This window comes from Oncorhynchus keta, chromosome 18 (genome assembly GCF_023373465.1).
Source record: "Oncorhynchus keta strain PuntledgeMale-10-30-2019 chromosome 18, Oket_V2, whole genome shotgun sequence".
NCBI classification, from domain to species: Eukaryota; Metazoa; Chordata; class Actinopteri; order Salmoniformes; family Salmonidae; genus Oncorhynchus; species Oncorhynchus keta.
The window spans coordinates 9,889,584-9,912,709 of NC_068438.1; the positions used below are offsets into that span (position 1 = coordinate 9,889,584).

Genomic DNA, 23,126 nt, shown 5'->3' on the forward strand with positions numbered 1-23,126 from the left:
AAAAATGTAGACCTCAACAAGTCTGGTCCATCCTTGGGAGCAATGTCCAAACGCCTGAAGGTACCACGTTCATCTGCACAAACAATAGTACGCAAGTATAAACACCATGGGACCACACAGCCGTCATACCGCTCAGGAATCAGACACGTTCTGTCTCCTAGAGATGAACGTACTTTGGTGCAAAAAAGTGCAAATCAATCCCAGAACAATAGCAAAGGACCTTGTGAAGATGCTGGAGGAAACAGGTACTAAAGTATCTATGTCCACAGTGAAACGAGTCCTACAGTGGGACAAAAAAGTATTTAGTCAGCCACCAATTGTGCAAGTTCTCCCACTTAAAAAGATGAGAGGCCTGTAATTGTCATCATAGGTACACTTCAACTATGACAGACAAAATGAGGGAAATAAATCCAGAAAATCACATTGTAGGATTTTTAATGAATTTATTTGCAAATTATGGTGGAAAATAAGTATCTGGTCACCTACAAACAAGCAAGATTTCTGGCTCTCACAGACCTGTAACTTCTTCTTTAAGAGGCTCCTCTGTCCTCCACTCGTTACCTGTATTAATGGCACCTGTTTGAACTTGTTATCGGTATAAAAGACACCTGTCCACAACCTCAAACAGTCACACTCCAAACTCCACTATGGCCAAGACCAAAGAGCTGTCAAAGGACACCAGAAACAAAATTGTAGACCTGCACCAGGCTGGGAAGACGGAATCTGCAATAGGTAAGCAGCTTGGTTTGAAGAAATCAACTGTGGGAGCAATTATTAGGAAATGGAAGACATACAAGATCACTGATAATCTCCCTCGATCTGGGGCTCCACGCAAGATCTCACCCCGTGGGGTCAAAATTATCACAAGAACGGTGAGCAAAAATCCCAGAACCACACGGGGGGACCTAGTTAATGACCTGCAGCGAGCTGGGACCAAAGTAACAAAGCCTACCATCAGGAACACACTACGCCGCCAGGGACTCAAATCCTGCAGTGCCAGACGTGTCCCCCTGCTTAAGCCAGTACATGTCCAGGCCCGTCTGAAGTTTGCTAGAGCGCATTTGGATGATCCAGAAGACAATTGGGAGAATGTCATATGGTCAGATGAAACCAAAATATAACTTTTTGGTAAAAACTCAACTCGTCGTGTTTGGAGGACAAAGAATGCTGAGTTGCATCCAAAGAACACCATACCTACTGTGAAGCATGGGGGTGGAAACATCATGCTTTTGGGCTGTTTTTCTGCAAAGGGACCAGGACGACTGATCCGTGTAAAGGAAAGAATGAATGGGGCCATGTATCATGATATTTTGAGTGAAAACCTTCCATCAGCAGGGGCATTGTAGATGAAACGTAGCTGGGTCTTTCAGCATGGCAATGATCCCAAACACACCGCCCGGGCAATGAAGGAGTGGCTTCGTAAGAAGCATTTCAATGTCCTAGAGTGGCCTAGCCTGTCTCCAAATCTCAACCACATAGAAAATCTTTGGAGGGAGTTGAAAGTCTGTGTTGCCCAGCAACAGCCCCAAAACATCACTGCTCTAGAGGAGATCTGCATGGAGGAATGGGCCGAAATACCAGCAACAGTGTGTGAAAACCTTGTGAAGACTTACTGAAAACGTTTGACCTCTGTCATTGCCAACAAAGGGTATATAACAAAGTATTGAGATAAACTTTTGTTATTGACCAAATAGTTATTTTCCAACATATTTTGCAAATAAATTCATTGAAAATCCTACAATGTGATTTTCTGGATTTTTTTTTCTCATTTTGTCTGTCATAGTTGAAGTGTACCTATGATACATTACAGGCCTCTCATCTTTTTACGTGGGAGAACTTGAACAATTGGTGGCTGACTAAATACTTTTTTGCCCCACTGTATATCGACATAACCTGAAAGGCCGCTCAGCAAGGAAGAAGCCACTGCTCCAAAACCATCATAAAATATCCAGACTATGGTTTTCAACTGCACATGGGGACAAATATCGTACTTTTTGGAGAAATGTCCTCTGGTCTGGTGAAACATAAATAGAACTTTTAGGTCATAATAACCATCGTTATGTTTGAAGGGAAAAGGGGGAGGCTTGCAAGCCAAAGAACACCATCCCAACTGTGAAGCACGGGGGTGGCAGCATCATGTTGTGGGGGGTGCTTTGCTGCAGTGGGGACTGGTGCACTCCACAAAATAGATGGTATCATGAGAGAGGAAAATGATGTGGATATATTGAAGCAAATTTTCAAGACATCAGTCAGGAAGTTAAAGCTTGGTTGCAAATGGTCTTCCAAATGAACAATGACCCCAAGCATACTTCCAAAGTTGTGTCAAAATGACTGAAGGACAACAAAGTCAAAGTATTGGAGTGGCCATCACAAAGCCCTGATCTCAATCCTGTAGAATATTTGTGGGCAGAACTGAAAAAGCGTGTGTGAACAAGGAGGCCTACTAACCTGACTCAGTTACACCAGCTCTGTCAAGAGGAATGGACCAAAATTCACCCAACTTATTGTGGGAAGCTTGTGGAAGGATACCGGATACGTTTGACCCAAGTTAAACAATTTAAAGGCAATGCTACCAAATACTAATTGAGTGTATGTAAACTTCTGACCCACTGGGAATATAATGAACGAAATAAAAGCTGAAAGAAATCATTCTCTCTACTATTATTCTGACATTTCACATTCTTAAAATAAAGTGGTGATCCTAATTTACCTAAAACGGGGAATTTTTACTAGGATTAAATGTCAGGAATTGTGCAAAAACAGTTTAAATGTATTTGGCTAAGGTATATGTAAACTTCCGACTTCAACTGTATGAAGAGATGTATTATTACAGCCATGGTCAGATTATGAGCTTGTAGTACAGTAGTAGTAGTCTACTCCCCCCAACACGATATACTGTACTCCTCTGAAATGTCGTCCTGCGTTGAATGAATGGGTCTCACGCTGAGTACCCCTTCAGAAAAGCCTTATTCGACCGTGAATGTGTTGTATCTCTGCTTGATGTATGGACAACGGGAATGAATGTTCCACGGGTGTCCTCGTCAGCACCATTCGAGTAATAAGCATAAGCGTAATTCGTAGAAATGTGAATGGACCACTCTGATGGTGTTTGACGTCGGAGAGGTTTGTGGCAGCGGCTGACGTCTGTCGTACTAAACCGAAAAGAGGCGTGTCTTCGGGGTTGTAAAAACGATGGAGAGGCAGTGGTCATTTACTTCTCAAACAGCCCGGTGATTGATATACTGCACGAGTGAAATTGTTTTGATTTGCGTATACTCAAGGTCTTCGATTTCTGAAATATATAGGGGAGAAAAAAAGACCTTGCTCAGTCTGTTTTCATTGCGAAACTATTTCATTCATGTATTGTGTATGTGTTTTTTCATGATATCAGGAGTGTCAGTCTGGTATATATCGCTTGTAAATCGAGTGTAGATGAGATGAATGGCTCGGTTTTTCATGACAACCGCAAAAAGGAAACGAACAAGCTCGAGCAAAAATACTGATATATTCGTAACGTAGGCTACACTTTCATTCAAAGATCCTGCGACATAGAATATCAGGAGAACGAGCGCAACTCCCGGTGAATCAAGAGCGCGCCGGCTCTATCTGTCTGATACCGGCAGAGCATCAGAACACACCGGTAGCCGACTATATCAGACAGTCATCATGCCCAGCATGAGACAGTCATACACGGTGACCGTACCCGAAGAACCCCCGGCCTCGGTTTTCCCGTTCTTGAAGCAAGAGATGCGGCGGAAAAGCTCGAGCAGCTCCGTGCTGGTGTCAACCTTTGTAGGACTTCTCATTAATCAAGCCAAGGTAAAACATTTAAAAAAAACAAGAGAGGATATATTGGCACCAAGATAAACTATCGAATGTTTGTCTGCGAATTAGTTACAGTAATATATATGTGTTGTTAATCAATAAGGATCTAGGATTGATGTTGCGTTTCCTGGATGAAAAGCACTAGGGGTTCTTCTACACGTCATTGACAGCGATATAGCATTGCAGTCACTCTAGCAGTAGCCTAAACCCCGCTAAACCTCTGTGGAGGATCAGTATTCTGGCAGGTCATTAGACTAGTTATACAATCTCAAATTAATCTCACTCCATAGCAGGCCTTTGATACATTATATTACATAGCCGAGGCCTGTATCAGAATATATTTAGAATGGGGTTTTGTATTCTTTTTTTTTTTATTATGCAACATCTGTAATATCGTATGGGACAATATGTCCCACCCTCTCGCTATTTTTATCCATAATTCCATGTCCATAGAGAGAAACAAATCAAGGTACAATTGTTGGCTAAGGGGTCTATTTTCAGACTGATGTTGAAATCATCTGACATGAGCTAATGGTGTTTATGGCTTTAGCAGTGACTGGATAACTCGTTGGTCAACAGTCACCCACTGTAGTCTAATGATTGACTATTTTATTACAACCTTCAACGTTGACACTTCATTGATCATCTTCAATAACCGGGGTTCCTCCTAGAGAGAGTGTATTGAACGTTTCGGGGAAACAAACGCAATAGAAGGAGCGGAGGGGCATATGACTGAAAGCGCCTGGCGCCTCTATCTTTGGCTCCCAGGCTTCGCTCTCATGAGGCGAAAGCCTGTGGCAGACGCTAGTATCTGGCTATCACAATGTAGAGTTTTTTTTCTTTTTTTTCTTCTCGCTTGTCCCTCAAATGTTTTATCTATGGCTCATATTAGGTCTTGTGAGGCTTTTCTATAACCTGTTTTGGGAACGTGTTGCTATTGTTTCAGTGCATTATCTTGGTCTTGAATAGTCTTGAGAGACAAGTGGATGTAAATATCAATTGATTAAGCTGGCCCATGACTGGTCCATCCATGACTCATCCATGACTGGTCCATGACTGGTCAGTCACTCCATGTGAAGACAGTTGGTGGGTTGCTGTTGTTGTTGTCCCCCAGCAGGGGCTGGGCACAGGGAGGTAAGAACATGCTGTTCTCCATCTCCAGCAGCCATCAACACAACACAACCCCGCTGCCAGCTAATGATTATAGCGCATTCCATGGAGCAAGGTGGAACCGTGTCAGGCAGGCCAGGCCTATTCAACCCATTCAGGGCTCAACTTGTACCTGTTTCATCATGAGATAGTTCAGCTCGGTATCGATGTCAGTGACGGCCAAGGGCCACGGAACCCAAAACATCAAAACAACAGATAACATTTAAATCAAATGTCTCGGATTGATAGTGTGGTGGCAGTAATCATGTTATGTGTAAATACATTCCGAGTGCAAGGCAATTCATTAATCAGTCTCTGTGTTACGTGAAAACCGGGCCCACGTTTGTATCTGTAGATGGAATGACTGTAGACGAGAGATTGGACTACTGTAGCTACAGTTTGAACCAAACACGGCCTACTACCGAATGGCCTCCATCATGGATTGGAGTAATGGATATGCCTGGGCATGTTTTAACGCTCCACATAGCCTGGTCCTAGAAGTGTTCTGGCATGACAATAGGAGTTGGCAAGACAGCATGGGACCTGCACGGCTCGCATTCAGACAGAGACTACAATATTGGTCCTTTTGCACAGATATTCTTAATTTGTTGCTGTCACACAACGCAGGCTGGGAGCAGCACAGGGGCAGTATACAGGGATACTGAAGCCAGTAACGCTGCCTGTTATGCAAATTTCACCGCAGGCAGCTCGGGGGGTTTGAACCGGCAAACTTTTCCGATCACAAGGTGTTTAGTGCACTGCTATGATGATTAACAGCAGTGGGCTTCTTGCATGTGCCGGGGCTTGTCACACCACTGTGAAGACTAAGAGTTCTATAACTAAGTTTATCCTCAAAGATTAATGAATAAGACATTTTCATAATGGGGGACATGGATTCATTCATCTGTTGCAAGTCCAAAGAAGAACACTGGTCGGTCAGTCAGTTCATCAGTAAGTCACACTAAAGCTCTTGCCAGATGTTGTGAGTGTGACCAAGTGCGTTTGTCATATTGTCCTCTAGCTTGTTCATGTAAAAATAGCGTTCTCTGGGAGAGAGGCTGTCAGGATGACTTCTGCAGTGACAGTCACACCGCTCTGACAGCAACCAGCCAATGGGAACGCGGCAGCCAGTAATGAAAGAAAGGTGCTATTTTGGGCTCTGATGATATTACTCAGCAAAGTACGGCACATGGTGACGTTATGGGGCTCATTCTGGAAAACTCTTCTGGAGGTGAAAAGCGGTGTGAGTTTGTTGTGAGCATTATCCAGTATGATCCTTGCCTTGCAGCGACCTAATAATCCGCCCTTCCTCCTGAAGTGTAGCCTACACTCGCACACTACTTGCCACAAATGTAAAAGCATTTGGATTTGTGTGGGCTACAAAAGGAATCATACCAGTCAATTCCTTTCAAATGAAGGGAAGTGAACACGAGGGGGAAAATGAGATATATTGTCTCGGACAGTAGGAACCAACCCACTACAAGGAACTGACTGTATACCAATAACTGACAACAGGAAATGTTTTGTTTACGTGGTCGCGGACTAATAAATCACTTTATTTTACATTGGAATTGAGAAAGAAGGATTTAGATAATCCTGAGTTAATTAAACTGTTGGATGGGTTTTTCTATCCTGTTGGGAAAGGGGGACAGATGGCGTTGGGTTTTTTATGTAATAGTAAAACGCTCACAGCCCGTCCCAAGTTTGTGTTCTCATAACTGGAACACACTGTCTGGTTGAACTCCCAGACACCAGGAGCACATGGGTGTGTGTCTGTTTTTCACTGTGTGTCCTGTGGTGATTGGTCACTCCTGCGCTCATGGGGAGAGACTAGGGAGGGAGGCTATATGAGCCAGCCCGGAACAGAACATGCAGGTGAGGGTTGCTGGAGAGCTTCAGTTAGGGTCACTTCAGTGTTATATTGAGGTCCACTGGAAGCTGGATTGGGTTCCCTCTCCTGTGCCCCAGCAGCGCTGTGCTCTACATCAACCCATAAAAGCATAATTGTGTCAGGTTTTTGGCCTGTGTGACTCTGCGTGAACTGTACTCTACCTATCCCAGTCTCCCTTCCTCCCGGTCTAAATGTGGGGCCTGTATCATTGTGATCGGGCCTTGTGTTCACTTATGTTCAAAGTACGAGGCATAAATAATTGATTGTAGCATTTCTACAGAGGCCTTAAGGCACAACACATTGCTTTCCATATTAAAGAGATATGTACTTAATGTAAAGTTTTGTCCACAGTCATATTGGTGCTTTGGTAATTATTTCCATTACTACTAAATTATAAAACGACTGAACTTTATATAATTAAACTGCAGTGATGTCAGTCATGTTCTTTTCTACAAAGCCCTTATTCTACATTCGTAGACCGTTATCCACTTTTAAAGCCTTTTTAAAGATTTTTCAGTTGTGTCGGGAACGCTGCACATCTGAGGTGGTGCGGACGGTGTGATTCCCCCTGTATTGAAACAGGAACAGGCTAACGTTCGAAAAGGATATGTCCGTCTTTACATCTTACAGCGTTTCTAGTCGCCTAACCTACAGTAGAACGGCCCCCGTTTTCGCACACGTCCTTCCACCATAGGGCCATTTAGAGATCACATTCTCTCACGTGCTTTTGTCGTAAATGGTTTTCCTTGTCGTGTTCTTCTCCTCCCCAGAACTCCAAGAGCACCCAGGGCCTGGTGGGCCTACGGAACCTGGGAAATACCGTAAGTAGTGGCCTGGGTGTGCACACATACACACACACACATATTTATACTATATTTAGGCCTCTATTCATGTGTGTTGTGTAATAAATGTGGAATATTGTCAGTGTACCGAAAAAGTAGTGTAATCCACATGTCCTATCCTCTGCCATCGGCTTAAGGGCTGTGTTTTGATATCACAAACACTTTCCATTAGCTGAGATGTGCCATGCCATCTCATGGCTCTACAAACAGGAGGAGAGGGGACAGGGGAGGGGGGCATGTGCCATGCCATCTCATGGCTCTACAAACAGGAGGGAGGGGGCATGTACCATGCCATCTCATGGCTCTACAAACAGGAGGAGAGGGGACAGGGGAGGGGGGCATGTGCCATGCCATCTCATGGCTCTACAAACAGGAGGAGAGGGGACAGGGGAGGGGGGCATGTACCATGCCATCTCATGGCTCTACAAACAGGAGGGGAGGGGACAGGGGAGGGGGGCATGTGCCATGCCATCTCATGGCTCTACAAACAGGAGGGGAGGGGACAGGGGAGGGGGGCATGTGCCATGCCATCTCATGGCTCTACAAACAGGAGGAGAGGGGACAGGGGAGGGGGGCATGTGCCATGCCATCTCATGGCTCTACAAACAGGAGGAGAGGGGACAGGGGAGGGGTGCATGTGCCATGCCATCTCATGGCTCTACAAACAGGACAGGAGGGGACAGGGGAGGGGGGCATGTGCCATGCCATCTCATGGCTCTACAAACAGGAGGGGAGGGGACAGGGGAGGGGGGCATGTGCCATGCCATCTCATGGCTCTACAAACAGGAGGGGAGGGGACAGGGGAGGGGGGCATGTGCCATGCCATCTCATGGCTCTACAAACAGGAGGAGAGGGGACAGGGGAGGGGGCATGTGCCATGCCATCTCATGGCTCTACAAACAGGAGGAGGGGGGGGACAGGGGAGGGGGGCATGTGCCATGCCATCTCATGGCTCTACAAACAGGAGGAGGGGAGGGGACAGGGGAGGGGGGCATGTGCCATGCCATCTCATGGCTCTACAAACAGGAGGAGAGGGGACAGGGGAGGGGGGCATGTGCCATGCCATCTCATGGCTCTACAAACAGGAGGAGAGGGGACAGGGGCATGTGCCAAGCCATCTCATGGCTCTACAAACAGGAGGAGGGGAGGGGACAGGGGAGGGGTGCATGTGCCATGCCATCTCATGGCTCTACAAACAGGAGGAGAGGGGACAGGGGAGGGGGGCATGTGCCAAGCCATCTCATGGCTCTACAAACAGGAGGAGAGGGGACAGGGGAGGGGGGCATGTGCCAAGCCATCTCATGGCTCTACAAACAGGAGGAGGGGAGGGGACAGGGGAGGGGTGCATGTGCCATGCCATCTCATGGCTCTACAAACAGGACAGGAGGGGACAGGGGAGGGGGGCATGTACCATGCCATCTCATGGCTCTACAAACAGGAGGAGGGGAGGGGACAGGGGAGGGGGGCATGTGCCATGCCATCTCATGGCTCTACAAACAGGAGGGGAGGGGGGCATGTGCCATGCCATCTCATGGCTCTACAAACAGGAGGGGAGGGGACAGGGGAGGGGGGCATGTGCCATGCCATCTCATGGCTCTACAAACAGGAGGGGAGGGGACAGGGGAGGGGGGCATGTGCCATGCCATCTCATGGCTCTACAAACAGGAGGAGGGGAGGGGACAGGGGAGGGGGGCATGTGCCATGCCATCTCATGGCTCTACAAACAGGAGGGGAGGGGACAGGGGAGGGGGGCATGTGCCATGCCATCTCATGGCTCTACAAACAGGAGGGGAGGGGACAGGGGAGGGGGCATTTGCCAGGCAACAGGGAGAAGGATGGGTCCCAAAATAAACTGTCTACTTGCACAGTAACCTTATCAGAGTGTTTCTGCTGCACTCTGCACCGGCTGGGGGACTTGACTGTCTCTCACCCTCTCTATCCCTGCTACCTTTCATTCACTCAACCCGCTGTTCCTTGTTTTCCCCATGCTAGCATGTGTAACATGTGATGTTAATTGTTCATTTAACTAGGCAAGTCAGTTAAGAACAAATTCTTATTTACAATGACTGCCTTGTTCAGGGGCAGAGTGACAGATTTTTACCTTGTCAGCTCGGGGATTCGATCTAGCTCGGGGATTCGAACTAGCAACCTTGCGGTTACTGTCCCAACGCTCTAACCACTAGGCTACCTGCCACTCCATGCATGCATGTATGTAACAAACAAATATCTAAAAATAACTTCAGCAGACACGATTTCACCTCTGCACATTTGTCTTCAACATTGAAACCGTAATTGTCAAATTATTGTGTATGCAGGAATTTAAAAAAATATATATATTTCTCAACAATCTCGATATTGAAGCTGTAACTTTCTGCACCACAAACAGCATGGTAGTGTGTGTGTTTTAACCCTCTTCTAAAGACTGTGTGTGTGTGTGTGTCTCTACAGTGCTTCATGAACTCCATCCTGCAGTGTCTCAGCAACACGCACAACCTCCGGGACTACTGTCTGCACAACTCCCACCGACGCGACCTTAACAAAAACAGCCGCACCAACACTGGGACCCTCATGGAGGGTGAGACAGCTAGCCTAAGTCCCCTGCTGTCAGTGAATGCTGAACATAGTATTTACCAGCCAGTCCCCCATTTTACAATGTCTACCCCTATTCCGAGGGAATCTGATCTATCTTCCTGGTTGTGCTTCTAGAATTTGCCAAGCTCCTCCAGACCATGTGGACGTCCTCGAGCAGCGAGGCGGTCGGCCCCTCAGAGTTCAAAACTCAGATCCAGAGATATGCCCCCCGATTTGTGGGATACAAGTATGTGTTGTTCCTCAACTAGCTATTCACCAAGGCTACCTGTGATATGGCACCCTATTCCCCATGTAGTGCACTACTTTTGACCAGAGCCCTATGGCACCCTATTCCCTATATAGTGCACTACTTTTGACAACAGCAGAGCCCTATGGGTCTTGGTGTAACATGTGTGCACTTTATACAGATGTAGGATCTTAATTTGAGCCAGTTTGCTACAGCAGGAGAATAATTCTGCCGCAACAGGAAATGTGAATTATTGTGTGGATTATAATTAACAGACATTTTTGTAGAGGTTGATACATTTTTCGTAAGGGAAAATCAAGTCAGTAATTTCAAAGTGGAAATGACAAACTTCAGAAGCGTTTTTAAAACTTCAAATGCATGAAAGTTTGACATTTCCTAAGATCCTACATCTGTAGGGAATAGGTTGCCATTTCAGAGGCACTCCGAATCCAATACCTTTTGTATCAGTAATGGTATTGTAGATGATTTTCCAGTGCGTAACAAAAATGTGTTTTGTCTGTCTGTGTCCATCCCTCCAGCCAACAGGACGCCCAGGAGTTCCTGCGCTTCCTGCTGGACGGGCTGCACAACGAGGTAAACCGGGTCACGGTGCGGCCGCGGGGCAGCTCGGAGGACTTTGACCACCTGCCGTGAGTGTCTCCTGCTCTTTCTCTCTCCGTGAACGACCGTGCGACTACGGTCAAGAGAATGTTAACTGGGAGAGTAGGACAAAGCCAGGGCTGCAGCATGTCCCATATTATTAGTACGCCTCGTGGGTTTACACGAGGGGAGGGCGTGGGAGCAGTGAGCATGAATACTGACACACCCTCTCCTGTCCGGTCGTCCCTCCCACAGTGACCGAGAGAAAGGGGATAGAATGTGGAGCAAGTACCTGGAGAGAGAGGACAGCAAAGTAGTGGGTAAGGGCACGCATCAACACCCACAGGGGTTGAGTAACGCTTCTGTGCTGTTAATAAATTGTGTGTCGTCTGTTGATGTAGTGCGTGTGTGCGCAGGTTGGCATTTATTGTCATTAATCTTTCCCTGGGGGCAGCTCTGCAGAGTGGTCATTAGCTGGCACTGCCACAAAGTCAAATTAATCTTAACCACATCACTAACCTTGATGCCTAACCTTAAATGAAGACCAAAAAGCTACTTTTTGTTATCATACATTTTTATGATATAACTAGGCAATTTTTACTTTACAGCTGGCCCATCTAGCGGAAATTGCTCAGTTTTGCCTCCAGGGCAAGATTCATGGCAAGCAACACCAATCTGCCGTGCATGCATGTGTGTCTGTCTGTGTCTGAGTGTGTGTGTGTGTGTGTGTGTGAGGGGGTAGTAATGGTCCCTTTCTGCCCTGTCCTCCACAGACCTGTTTGTGGGTCAGCTGAAGAGCTCGTTGACATGCAGCACATGTGGCTACTGCTCCACTGTCTTTGACCCCTTCTGGGATCTCTCGCTACCCATCGCCAAGGTCAGTGTCGACAATGCACACCAGCTTCTTCCCCACAGTGTTGCACATTCACCGTTCACCAGACCCACATACAGTCCCAGCGTTTTTATGTCGCCTAAATGTGCCCTGTGTCTATGTGTCAAGAAGGGCTACGGAGAAGTGAGTCTGATGGACTGCGTGAGTCTCTTCACCAAAGAGGATGTGCTCGACGGAGATGAAAAACCAACGTGCTACAGGTGTAAAGCCAGAAGACGATGCACAAAGAAGTTCACTGTACAGAAATTCCCCAAGATCTTAGTGCTTCGTATCCTTTCTCAAGCCGCTCATATTTGTGGGCTCCGTTGGTCTGATAGTCCTCTATCCCATTAGATGTTATATAGGAGAGAGGAGTTGGCTGACGCCTGGTCCCAGATCTGTATATAATGTGCTTATGCCAACACGTCATGCATGAGACAATTGTAGTCCGAGGAGTTGGTTATGGTTCAACTAAGACACACAGACCTGGGACCAGCCTAGAAGTGCTCTCTGTTACTATAGAGGCTTGCCTATGTGTTAATGTATGTATGTCAACCTTCATGTGAAACCCACCCAAGGTTCCATATGAAGCCCCCGTCTCTGTGTATTTACAGACACTTCCTCCCTGCACTGTTTTGTCCTTTACCCACCTACGTGTCCAGATCTGAAACGCTTCTCTGAAGCGCGGAGAACCAGCAAACTGTCCACATTTGTCAACTTCCCCATGGAGAAACTGGACCTCAGGGAGTTTGCCTCGGAAAACAGCAGTGAGTACCATCGTCTGTCGGGTAGAATCGTCCGTCGAGGTACCACAGTGGCGTTCTACTGATTCCTCTCTGTCCCCTGTCCCTTTCCCCCCCCCACAGTAAATGCAGTTTATAACCTGTACGCAGTGTCCAATCACTCAGGCACGACCATGGGCGGCCACTACACAGCGTACTGTCGCAACCCCACCTCGGGAGAATGGTACACGTTCAATGACTCCAGGTATGTCTTTCCCTCTCCCTTTATGACACTACACTACCCACAAGGCTCTGCTAGCAAACCATACTGCTCAGAACTGAGCTCATTTGCGTTGAATCGACTGGAAATCTTCGAACTGGAAATTCTCCTGTTGAGAACATTCAAGCACTCTTCCACCTCACTGCATACATCTGAAATGGCACCCTGTTCCGATTTTTAGTGCACTACTTTTATCACTAGTCTGGTCAACAGTAGTGCACCACTTTATACAGTAGGAAATAGGATGCTGTTTAGAATGGACCACCACAGTGTAGGACCTCTGTGTAACAAATGATCTGCTGGGCCTCATGTTGAGTGCTAGAGCAGAGACTGTCAGGGAGAGGACATGAAGAGCCTGTGTCCGTCCGTCTGTCGGTCTGTCCTGCTTGCTGGCTACATACCATTCACCCAGAGCTACTTGCTTTCTTAATAACAGTACCTCCTCTAAATTCTGTCAAGTGTGCAGTAGCCTACCTCCTCCCTCTCTCCGCCTCCCCCTCTCTTCTCCTCGCTCTCTCACCTCTCTCCCACTCATTGCCTCGTGAGAGCCTATCTGCTTCTCTCTCTCTCTCTCTCTCTCTCTCTCTCTCAGCAGCTACCTGTGTCTTCTTTCCCTGCTCCTCCGCTCTCATTCATTATGCAGTTCTCTCTCTCCTGTTTTTTCTCTCCCTTTCCTCCTTTAACCTTCTCTATGCTTAATGCACAGTATGATAGTACCCACGCAAGGTTACTCTCAACACTCTCTGCCCATAAAACGAGTACCTTTTGTTAGAAAACAACCGTCTGAATACACCATCCATTTTCATGGTTTTGTGACATAGTGGAAGGGAGCCTCAATATGGCTGTTCCCAGTTCAACATAATTGCATTTCTCCAATGATATTGTCAATTCGTTGCACTGTTAGGACTGTCAACAACATTACAGCTCATTCACATGCATCCCCTCTTCCTCTCTCCCCTCACAGAGTATCGCCAATGTCCTCCAGCCAAGTGCGCAGCAGTGACGCCTACGTGCTGTTCTACGAGCTGGCCTCCTCCTCGCGGATGTGAGGGCCTCCCGGAGGAGGAGGTGGAGGGCACTGCGGGCGGTGGGCGGGAGGAGGAGGAGGTGGAGGGCACTGCGGGCGGGAGGAGGAGGAGGGCAAAGCCAGGCCCTTTAGGACTAATCACATCCACAAGAGGCTACTACTCCCCCCTCCCCAACTCCATCCACAACAGAGAGAGGCTACTACTCCCCCCTCCCCAACTCCATCCACAACAGAGAGAGGCTACTACTCCCCCCTCCCCAACTCCATCCACAACAGAGAGGCTACTACTCCCCCCTCCCCAACTCCATCCACAACAGAGAGGCTACTACTCCCCCTCCCCAACTCCATCCACAACAGAGAGAGGCTACTACTCCCCTCCCCAACTCCATCCACAACAGAGAGAGGCTACTACTCCCCCCCCCCCCAACTCCATCCACAACAGAGAGGCTACTACTCCCCCTCCCCAACTCCATCCACAACAGAGAGAGGCTACTACTCCCCCTCCCCAACTCCATCCACAACAGTGAGAGGCTACTACTCCCCCCTCCCCAACTCGATCCACAACAGTGAGAGGCTACTACTCCCCCCTCCCCAACTCCATCCACAACAGAGAGAGGCTACTACTCCCCCCTCCCCAACTCGATCCACAACAGAGAGAGGCTACTACTCCCCCCTCCCCAACTCGATCCACAACAGAGAGAGGCTACTACTCCCCCCTCCCCAACTCCATCCACAACAGAGAGAGGCTACTACTCCCCCCTCCCCAACTCCATCCACAACAGAGAGAGGCTACTACTCCCCCCTCCCCAACTCCATCCACAACAGAGAGAGGCTACTACTCCCCCCTCCCCAACTCCATCCACAACAGAGAGAGGCTACTACTCCCCCCTCCCCAACTCCATCCACAACAGAGAGAGGCTACTACTCCCCCCTCCCCAACTCCATCCACAACAGAGAGAGGCTACTTCTACTGCTGGACGTCCACCCTCAGACTATGGAAACACTACAGGAATCTGTCATCTTTGCATTTGCTGTTCAACCCAGCCCTCCTCACTCTCTTTTCTCTCTGCCACATCGCTCTCTCTCTGTCTTGGAGAGCAGGGTGGTCGGAGGAGTCGGCCTGTGCTAGTGTGGTGCGTGTGTGTGTGTGTGTCTCAGAGAGTATGTGTGTTAGGTTAAGATAGGGGAGCATCACCAGGCAATAAAAACCAATCGTCTCCGAAGTCCCTCTCAATGCACTGCAACAAACCAAACTCTCGCCCCGACCGCACCTTCTTCTCTTCTTGTTCGAGATCGCCTCAATATTAAAAGACATTGTTTCAATTTTTGTTTTTGGATTTTCTTGTTGATTTTTGTATTGGTATTACCACCATCATCACGGTGGAAGATTAACTGAACGGTGTTACTGCGGCAGCGCCCCCTGCTGACAGGTTGGAGTAGAACAATATGGAGCCGTCAGAAAGTCTTCTTACCACACCGCTCACACAAACCTGAGTGCCCCCTCCTGCCGACACACTGCAATGTCTCATCCCAGTTTCTCTGTTCAGCTGTGTACAGTACTACTCTGTCCTCTCACTGCTGCTCTCTCTCTCTCTATGTCCTGCATCTTCCTCTCTGAAGGTGGGGGGCAGGTTGTCCTCTTGAGAGTGCTACGTGTTCAGAGGATGCCCTGTACCTTGTGTTATTTTCTTCAGTGTGGCTGCGACTGATGTTTTAAAGTGCTGTGAATGAAAGGACGATCCCGTAGGAAGTCACACTATTGATCCCAATCTTGTCCGTATGGATTTGTTCATCCTTCAATTGTCATGCCACTGAACAACACGGGAAGAATGTTTTCACACAAACAAAAAAAACATATCTGTATATTTTTATATTCTGATGCAATATAGAGAATGTACTATTACAGTGGTGCTGAAAAGACCTGTTTAGTGTTTTCAGTTCATTTAACAGGTGAATGAGAAAGGCTCTTAATTATGCTTACAGGTGACTTACATGTGATACGAGTCGTACTTTTTAACAGTGGCAGTCAAAACACATGAATTTATTATATATATATATAAATTAATTTAAAAAAAATGTGGCTTTTAGTTTCGTATTTTGTGTTGTGTTTATGTTCAGTCACTTATGGGTTTTATATTTTTTCATTACAGACACGAGTCTAAAATTGTGCTGCCAAGGCACATAGCCCTTACATAGCCTGGATGCTTGTGTACGAATTTAAAACATATTCACGTTATAAAACAACTTGCTTTTTATTTGGGCGGCTAGTTGAGCAAACAGATCTTCACATATATATTTGATTACCATCATCTACATCATCTACATCATATAGGCACCCCGTGTTGTGGCTTTAAATGGTCAAAGACCGTGGTTGCAATGGTTTATGGGTTAGAGCATAGTGCCAACAACACCAGGTCTATGGGTTAGAGCATAGTGCCAACAACACCAGGTCTATGGGTTAGAGCATAGTGCCAACAACACCAGGTCTATGGGTTAGAGCATAGTGCCAACAACACCAGGTCTATGGGTTAGAGCATAGTGCCAACAACACCAGGTCTATGGGTCAGAGCATAGTGCCAACAACACCAGGTCTATGGGTTAAATTCCTGCTTGGTTAACATACTGAATGTGTATCACTTTCAATATTGACCGTGCTGTAATCTCATTCACCAAACACTTCCTCCCATTGCTTGTAAACAAAGATACCGTTTAACTTCCCCTTTCAGCTGCTATACACAATTAGCCCGGGGACGAGGTTAACAGTTCTGTTGCTCTGGATTAAAGGGTCTACTAAATGATCACGTTAGTAACAAACCACCAAGCTCATCCAATGCTGTATGTCCACTTGATTGGCATGTATTCTAAAATGATTTCCCTGTATTGAGACTCCCACCCCCCCAGCCATTCAACACTTTGTTTATGGGAATCCCAGACTTGCCTCCTGGACTGAGGTGTTGTTCCCTTAGCTGAGACCTATTTATGTAGCCTATGGATGTCACTGTCCTGCCGAGGGCTGATGCCGTGTAAGTACAACACCCAGGAATAGTACTGCTCACTTTGCCCCCTGGTTACAATGGATGACATCACTCAACAGAGAACACTGGGAGGAGTCATTCTTAAAGACATAGTGGGAAGTACATTTTCACCTCTTGTTTGCTTTGAGTCTACAGTATATCAGTAAACATACTGAGTACACCACGGCAGCCCCCCCCCCAGAACAGCCTCAATTCATCATTCAACATAAATAAGGGATCATGGCTTTCACCTGGATTCACCTGGTCAGTCTATGTCACGGAAAGAACAGGTGTTTGAATCAACACACGTATGACACGCCTGGTTGGTTGCATATTAACTAGAACGACTTCTGAAGAACTGTAAAGTGTAATTTGGAACTGTTATGAATGCCTTGGGCATGACTAGTCTACGATATCACTTATCATAGAGAGGGTTTGTTATACTAATCAATGGGTACTTTTGAAGCAAATGGGAGGTACCTTCTTCACAATGTAGCAGGCTAGGGAAGAGAAGAGTTGTGTTATCGCCGGAACGTAAGTCACAGGAGCATGGACTTGGCTGTCGCAATCTACTGCACTTCTCAATCATAACAAAGAGTAGCACCTTCAAATGGCAGCTCACAGTTCAACCACTCTTGGTAAGTCTTTTGACTGTTATTCTGTTCTTGTATCATTAATAGTGCCACACATGCATTAGCTATAATTATAAACTGGGTGGTTCAAGCCCTGAATGCTGATTGGATGAAAGCCGTGGTATATCAGACCGTATACCAAGGGGATGACAAAACATTTATTTTTACTACTTTAATTAAGTTGGTAACCAGTTTCTAATAGCAATAAGGCACCTCGAGGGTTTGTGATATTTGGCCAATAAACCACGGCTAAGGCCTGTGTCCAAGAACAGCCTTTAGCTGTGGTATATTGGCCATATATGTAAAGGTTTTCCTCCTCTTCTGAGGAGGAGTAGGAAGGATCGGACCAATATGCAGCCTGGTAAGTGTTCATCATTTTATTACACTGAACTGAACACAATTCAAAGTAAACAAAAAGAACAACCGAAACAGTTCTGTCTGGTAACTAATACAGAGACCGAAAACAACTACCCACAACCCATAGTGGGAAAACAGGCTGCCTAAGTATGGTTCTCAATCAGAGACAACAATTGACAGTTGCCTCTGATTGGGAACCATACCAGGCCAAAACCAGAAATACAAAACCTAGAATACAAAACATAGAATGCCCATCCCAACTCACGCCCTGACCAAACGAAAACAGAGACATAAAAAAAAACTAAGGTCAGGACCTGACAATATACCACACCCCCTCGGGCCTTATTTCTTAATAAGATCATGTGTTGTTACTCAATGAAATGAAAGCATTGAATAGATATAAAATACGTTTGAGGTGTGTTTAACTCTTTAACTCCATATTAGGTCAAGACCCATGTATTTCAAAGCGGATCCTGCTTTTACTTGGAGAGAGACTGAGTGGAAAGAGCTCAGTGGGGAACACCATCTTGGGCAAGAGGGAATTTGACACAGGGATTATGACAAGTCACAGCTCCAAGAGGAAGGGCACTGTTGCAGGAAGACAGGTGACTGTGGTGGACACTCCTGGATGGTACGTCTGGAGAAGCACCCCTGGCAGAGTGGCACAGGAGCTGGGGCGAGCCCTGTCCCTCTGTTCCCTGGGTCCCCATGCCATCCTCCTGGTGGTCTCTGCCATAGGGGACTTCAGTCAGGGAGAATGGAGGGCCATGGAGGAGCACCTGAGGCAGATCCAGGCCCCTATCTGGCAGCGAGCTATAGTGCTCCTCACCCACGGAGCTGAGATACCAAGAGGAACCTCAGCTGAGGAACACATCCGAGGGAAGGGCAAGAGTCTCCTGTGGCTTGTGGAGAGGTGTGGGAACAAGTTCCATGTTCTGGACAGCCACGCCAGGGACAAACAGGTTCAGGTCCAATTGCTGTTGGAGAAGATTGATAGGATGGTTGAGATAAATAGGCGTCCAAGGGAAATACAGGAGAGGTTGTACACCCAGGTGAGAGAGAGCTTGAGGATGGGAGGAGGGAAACAGCAGGGAGAGGACATAGAAATGCTTGTCATGCAGGACATGAGGACAAGGCAGAACCAGCGGGTCACAGCAGTGGTACCCATAGGTAAGTGCTCTGATCTCACAAGGCTCAATGATGAGCTGGGGTGTAAACTTGCATGTTTGTGGCAAAGGTTAAAGAATACCATTGCAAATAGAGAACATTGGGCTACTTAGTAGCATTGTATAACTGCACAGGCTGTATTCAGATGTTTTTGTTTATTTTTCTGACAGAGACATCTAAATGTAGGCCAGCTGCGTTTGGCCTTGTGCTGCTGGGAAGAAGATGTTCTGGGAAGAGTTCAGCAGGAAATACCATTCTTGGCAGAAGAGAGTTTAGTAGTGGCAAAAGAACAGTCCATTGTGTGGTGGGACAGGGAGAGGTGGGAGGGAGGACAGTCACGGTGGTGGACACTCCCGGTTGGAGTCTCTACGGTCTGTCCAAACCGAAGCAGGTCAGACTGGAGATGAGAGGCAGTGCATCCCTGTGCCCCTATGGGGTAGTTTGTACATTCCTCTTGGCCATACCTGTTGACTCCTTCACAGAGAAAGATAGGTGTGCTGTGGAGAAATACCTGAGTGTTTTGGGTGAGGGGGTATGGAGAAGCACCATGGTGCTTTTCACCTATGGTGATGAGTTAAGAGGCAGAACCATTGAGGAGCACATTGAGAAGACTGGAGAACCCCTCCGTGGGCTGCTGGCGAAGTGTTCTCACAGGTACCATGTCTTAGATAACAATATTAAGGGCGATCTAACCCAGGTTGTCGAGCTGTTGCAGATGGTGGAGCAGTTGTAGACACTGGATCATTCACCTCTGCGGATAACACCCTGTTATATAAAATGTTTGAAATTATACATTGACGTCATTTGCGCCAAACTATTTAAATTAAGTTCTTGTATGGCCTTATCTAAAACAAAATGTCTATGTTCCTCTGTATCCAGTCAAATAATTTAAAGGTCAACTGCAGCCAAAAATGGGGTTTAATATATATTTCCACACCATGAGGTTGGAATAATACTGTGAAATAGTGAAAATTAGGATAATGTTTGATAAAACCACCTGAAACTTCTGTCTGTTTTGGTGGGATATAGTTTTGGTCTTTCCATGGTGACATCACCATGCTGTAATTTGACATTGCTTGATTAGACTATATTTGAATGAAAACATAGATTATATTAATTAAGTCATGATTGGCTTGATTAAGTTACCAATGTTAGATGTAGACAGTTCAGGAATACTTACTTTTTCCCTTTTGATAAGAAATGATCTGTACTAAGTCTGTATTAAGTTTTTATTAATGTATTAAATACATTGGAAATTAAAAGTAAGTCAACCAACACAAGCTTTACATTAATACAAATGTGTAGAGTAAATTGCCACAGTAGATTCTCTCTTGTAAACGAGGAAATACCTACTATCAATATCAACGGAATTGATAGTTCTCAAATAGTTAAAGCTATGCTTAGTCTGCTGAAACATTAGGTTTATTTACACTGAATGTAATACCCACCAGACAGATAAATAGTCTTGAACATTTTTGGCAGCAAACAGTGCAGTCAACATTGTTTTTCCTGTATTTTCTATCACATTGTACAACAACCGATGAAACTAACACTGTAAAATTGTGAGAAAATGTGATCACTGTTATTTCCAGCCGCGTCCTCAGAGCATGTGCAGACCAGCTGGCTGTTGTGTTTACGGACATATTCAATCAATCCTAATCCCAGTCTGCTGTTCCCACATGCTTCAAGAGGGCCACCATTGTTCCTGTTCCCAAGAAAGCTAAGGTAACTGAGCTAAATGACTACCGCCCCGTAGCACTCACTTCCGCCATCATGAAGTGCTTTGAGAGACTAGACTACCATATCACCTCCACCCTACCTGACACCCTAGACCCACTCCAATTTGCTTACCGCCCAAATAGGTCCACAGACGACGCCAATCTGGACAAGAGGAATACCTATGTGAGAATGCTGTGCAATCGCAACCACACTGCACACTGCCCTAGCCAATCTGGACAAGAGGAATACCTATGTGAGAATGCTGTTCATCGACTACAGCTCAGCATTTAACACCATAGTACCCTCCAAACTCGTCATCCCTGGGTCTCGACCCCACCCTGTGCAACTGGGTACTGGACTTCCTGACGGTCCATCCCCAGGTAGTGAGGGTAGGTAACAACATCTCCACCCCGCTGATCCTCAACACTGGGGCCCCACAAGGGTGTGTTCTGAGCCCTCTCCTGTACTCCCTGTTCACCCACGACTGCATGGCCATGCACGCCTCCAACTCAATCATCAAGTTTGCAGACGACACTACAGTGGTAGGCTTGATTACCAACAACGACGAGACGGCCTACAGGGAGGAGGTGAGGGCCCTCGGAGTGTGGTGTCAGGAAAATAACCACACTAAACGTCAACAAAACAAAGGAGATGATTGTGGACTTCAGGAAACAGCAGAGGGACTACCCCCCTATCCACATCGACGGGACAGTAGTGGAGAGGGTAGTAAGTTTTAAGTTCCTTGGCGTACACATCACGGACAAACTGAATTGGTCCACCCACACAGACAGTGTGGTGAAGAAGGCAACAGCAGCGCCATTTCAACCTCAGGAGGCTGAAGAAATGTGGCTTGTCACCAAAAGCACTCACAAACTTCTACAGATGCACAATCGAGAGCATCCTGTCGGGCTGTATCACCGCCTGTTACGGCAACTGCTCCACCCACAACCTTAAGGATCTCCCGAGGGTAGTGAGGTCTGCACAACGCATCACTGGGGTCAAACTACCTGCCCTCCAGGACACCTACACCACCCGATGTCACAGGAAGGCCATAAAGATCATCAAGAACAACAACCACCCGCGCCACTGCCTGTTCACCCCGCTATCATCCAGATGGCGAGGTCAGTACAGGTGCATCAAAGCAGGGACCAAGAGACTGAAAAACAGCCACTACTAACATTGAGTGGCTGCTGCCAACATACTGACTCAACTCCAGCTCACTTTAATCATAGAAACTTTGATGGAAATTGATGTAAAAAATGTATCACTAGCCACTTTAAAAATGCCACTTAATATAATGTTTACATACCCTACATTACTCATCTCTTATGTATATACTGTGCTCGATACCATCTACTGCATTGTGCCTATTCCGTTCTGTACCATCACTCATTCATATAGCTTTATGTACATATTCTTTATACCTTTACACTTGTGTGCATAAGGTAGTAGTTGTGGAATTGTTAGGTTAGATTACTCGTTGGTTATTACTGCATTATCGGAACTAGAAGCACAAGCATTTCGCTACACTTGCATTAACATCTGCTAACCATGTGTATGTGACAAATCAAATTTGATTTGATTTGATTCCTGATCATTGCTGGTTGAAAATACAATCTACACAGGATTTTCTAATTAGCAGGTTTGCATGGGCAGGAGTTTCGGGTTCCCATAGTGACATCACCATGTGTTAAATTGGTTAATAGCGTACCACAGTATGAGACATAATACTAACTAATAAATACAATTCTAGTACTACCCAGTACTGAAGGAAGTCCCGCCTTCGCGAGAATACAATGTGGCTTCGGCCTTAGGGATAAGTGACCCTAGTGGTGAATGTACCCTAAACTTTGAACTCCTGTTTACACTTATGATAATCCAGCCAATCTCAATTGATTGGATGTAATCGTCTCATTCAATTTCATAAATTAAAATTGTCGAACATACCTTTTCAGGTTCTTCCAAGTAAATGAGACATTTTAAACTTTTCCATATTAATCTAGATGAAGCAACACTTTCAGGTTAATTAAAGTTTACACAATGACTAAGTTGAATGACAGGTCATTAGAACTCATTGAAGTCGCTGACCAAATGAATGATGAGAGAACTCAGGTGAGGCAGATGGAAATATTGATTTCTAAGCAAGCAAAGGAAATCTCATCACTGAATCTCTCATACTCACGACCTCTATCTGCAAACCATGACAGATAAG

General features: G+C 46.3%; 2 protein-coding genes across 7 annotated transcripts in view; both read left to right on the forward strand.

Annotated features, from left to right (window-relative positions):
* Positions 1-16,099, forward strand: part of LOC118397217 (ubiquitin carboxyl-terminal hydrolase 2-like) — a 42,346-nt gene extending 26,247 nt beyond the window's left edge. For 2 of the 6 annotated variants that reach the window (XM_035791764.2, XM_035791765.2), the window contains exons 4-13: positions 7,636-7,686; positions 10,156-10,282; positions 10,414-10,525; positions 11,065-11,175; positions 11,381-11,445; positions 11,899-12,002; positions 12,126-12,285; positions 12,659-12,763; positions 12,863-12,983; positions 13,963-16,099. In XM_035791764.2, the coding sequence (XP_035647657.1) occupies positions 7,636-7,686; positions 10,156-10,282; positions 10,414-10,525; positions 11,065-11,175; positions 11,381-11,445; positions 11,899-12,002; positions 12,126-12,285; positions 12,659-12,763; positions 12,863-12,983; positions 13,963-14,047 (1,041 nt within the window). In that variant the 3' untranslated portion in view covers positions 14,048-16,099. Of the gene's footprint in view, positions 1-3,214; positions 3,820-7,635; positions 7,687-10,155; positions 10,283-10,413; positions 10,526-11,064; positions 11,176-11,380; positions 11,446-11,898; positions 12,003-12,125; positions 12,286-12,658; positions 12,764-12,862; positions 12,984-13,962 lie in introns of those variants that run through there. The other 4 variants (XM_052467367.1, XM_035791767.2, XM_035791768.2 and 1 more) reach the window with 4 other exon arrangements.
* Positions 16,100-17,252: 1,153 nt separating this feature from the next.
* Positions 17,253-19,961, forward strand: LOC118396936 (GTPase IMAP family member 8-like). Its single transcript, XM_035791326.2, has 3 exons — positions 17,253-17,677; positions 18,473-19,198; positions 19,366-19,961. The coding sequence occupies exons 1-3, from the start codon at positions 17,650-17,652 to the stop codon at positions 19,926-19,928; spliced, it is 1,317 nt and encodes a 438-aa protein (XP_035647219.1). The 5' UTR covers positions 17,253-17,649; the 3' UTR covers positions 19,929-19,961.
* The last annotated feature ends 3,165 nt before the right edge of the window (positions 19,962-23,126 follow it).

Coding starts and splice junctions, on each gene's coding strand:
- LOC118396936 (XM_035791326.2), top strand. CDS start 17,650: ATGGCAGCTCACAGTTCAACCACTCTTG. Junction 17,678..18,472: donor TCACAGTTCAACCACTCTTG/GTAAGTCTTTTG, acceptor ACTCCATATTAG/GTCAAGACCCATGTATTTCA. Junction 19,199..19,365: donor CACAGCAGTGGTACCCATAG/GTAAGTGCTCTG, acceptor TTTTTCTGACAG/AGACATCTAAATGTAGGCCA.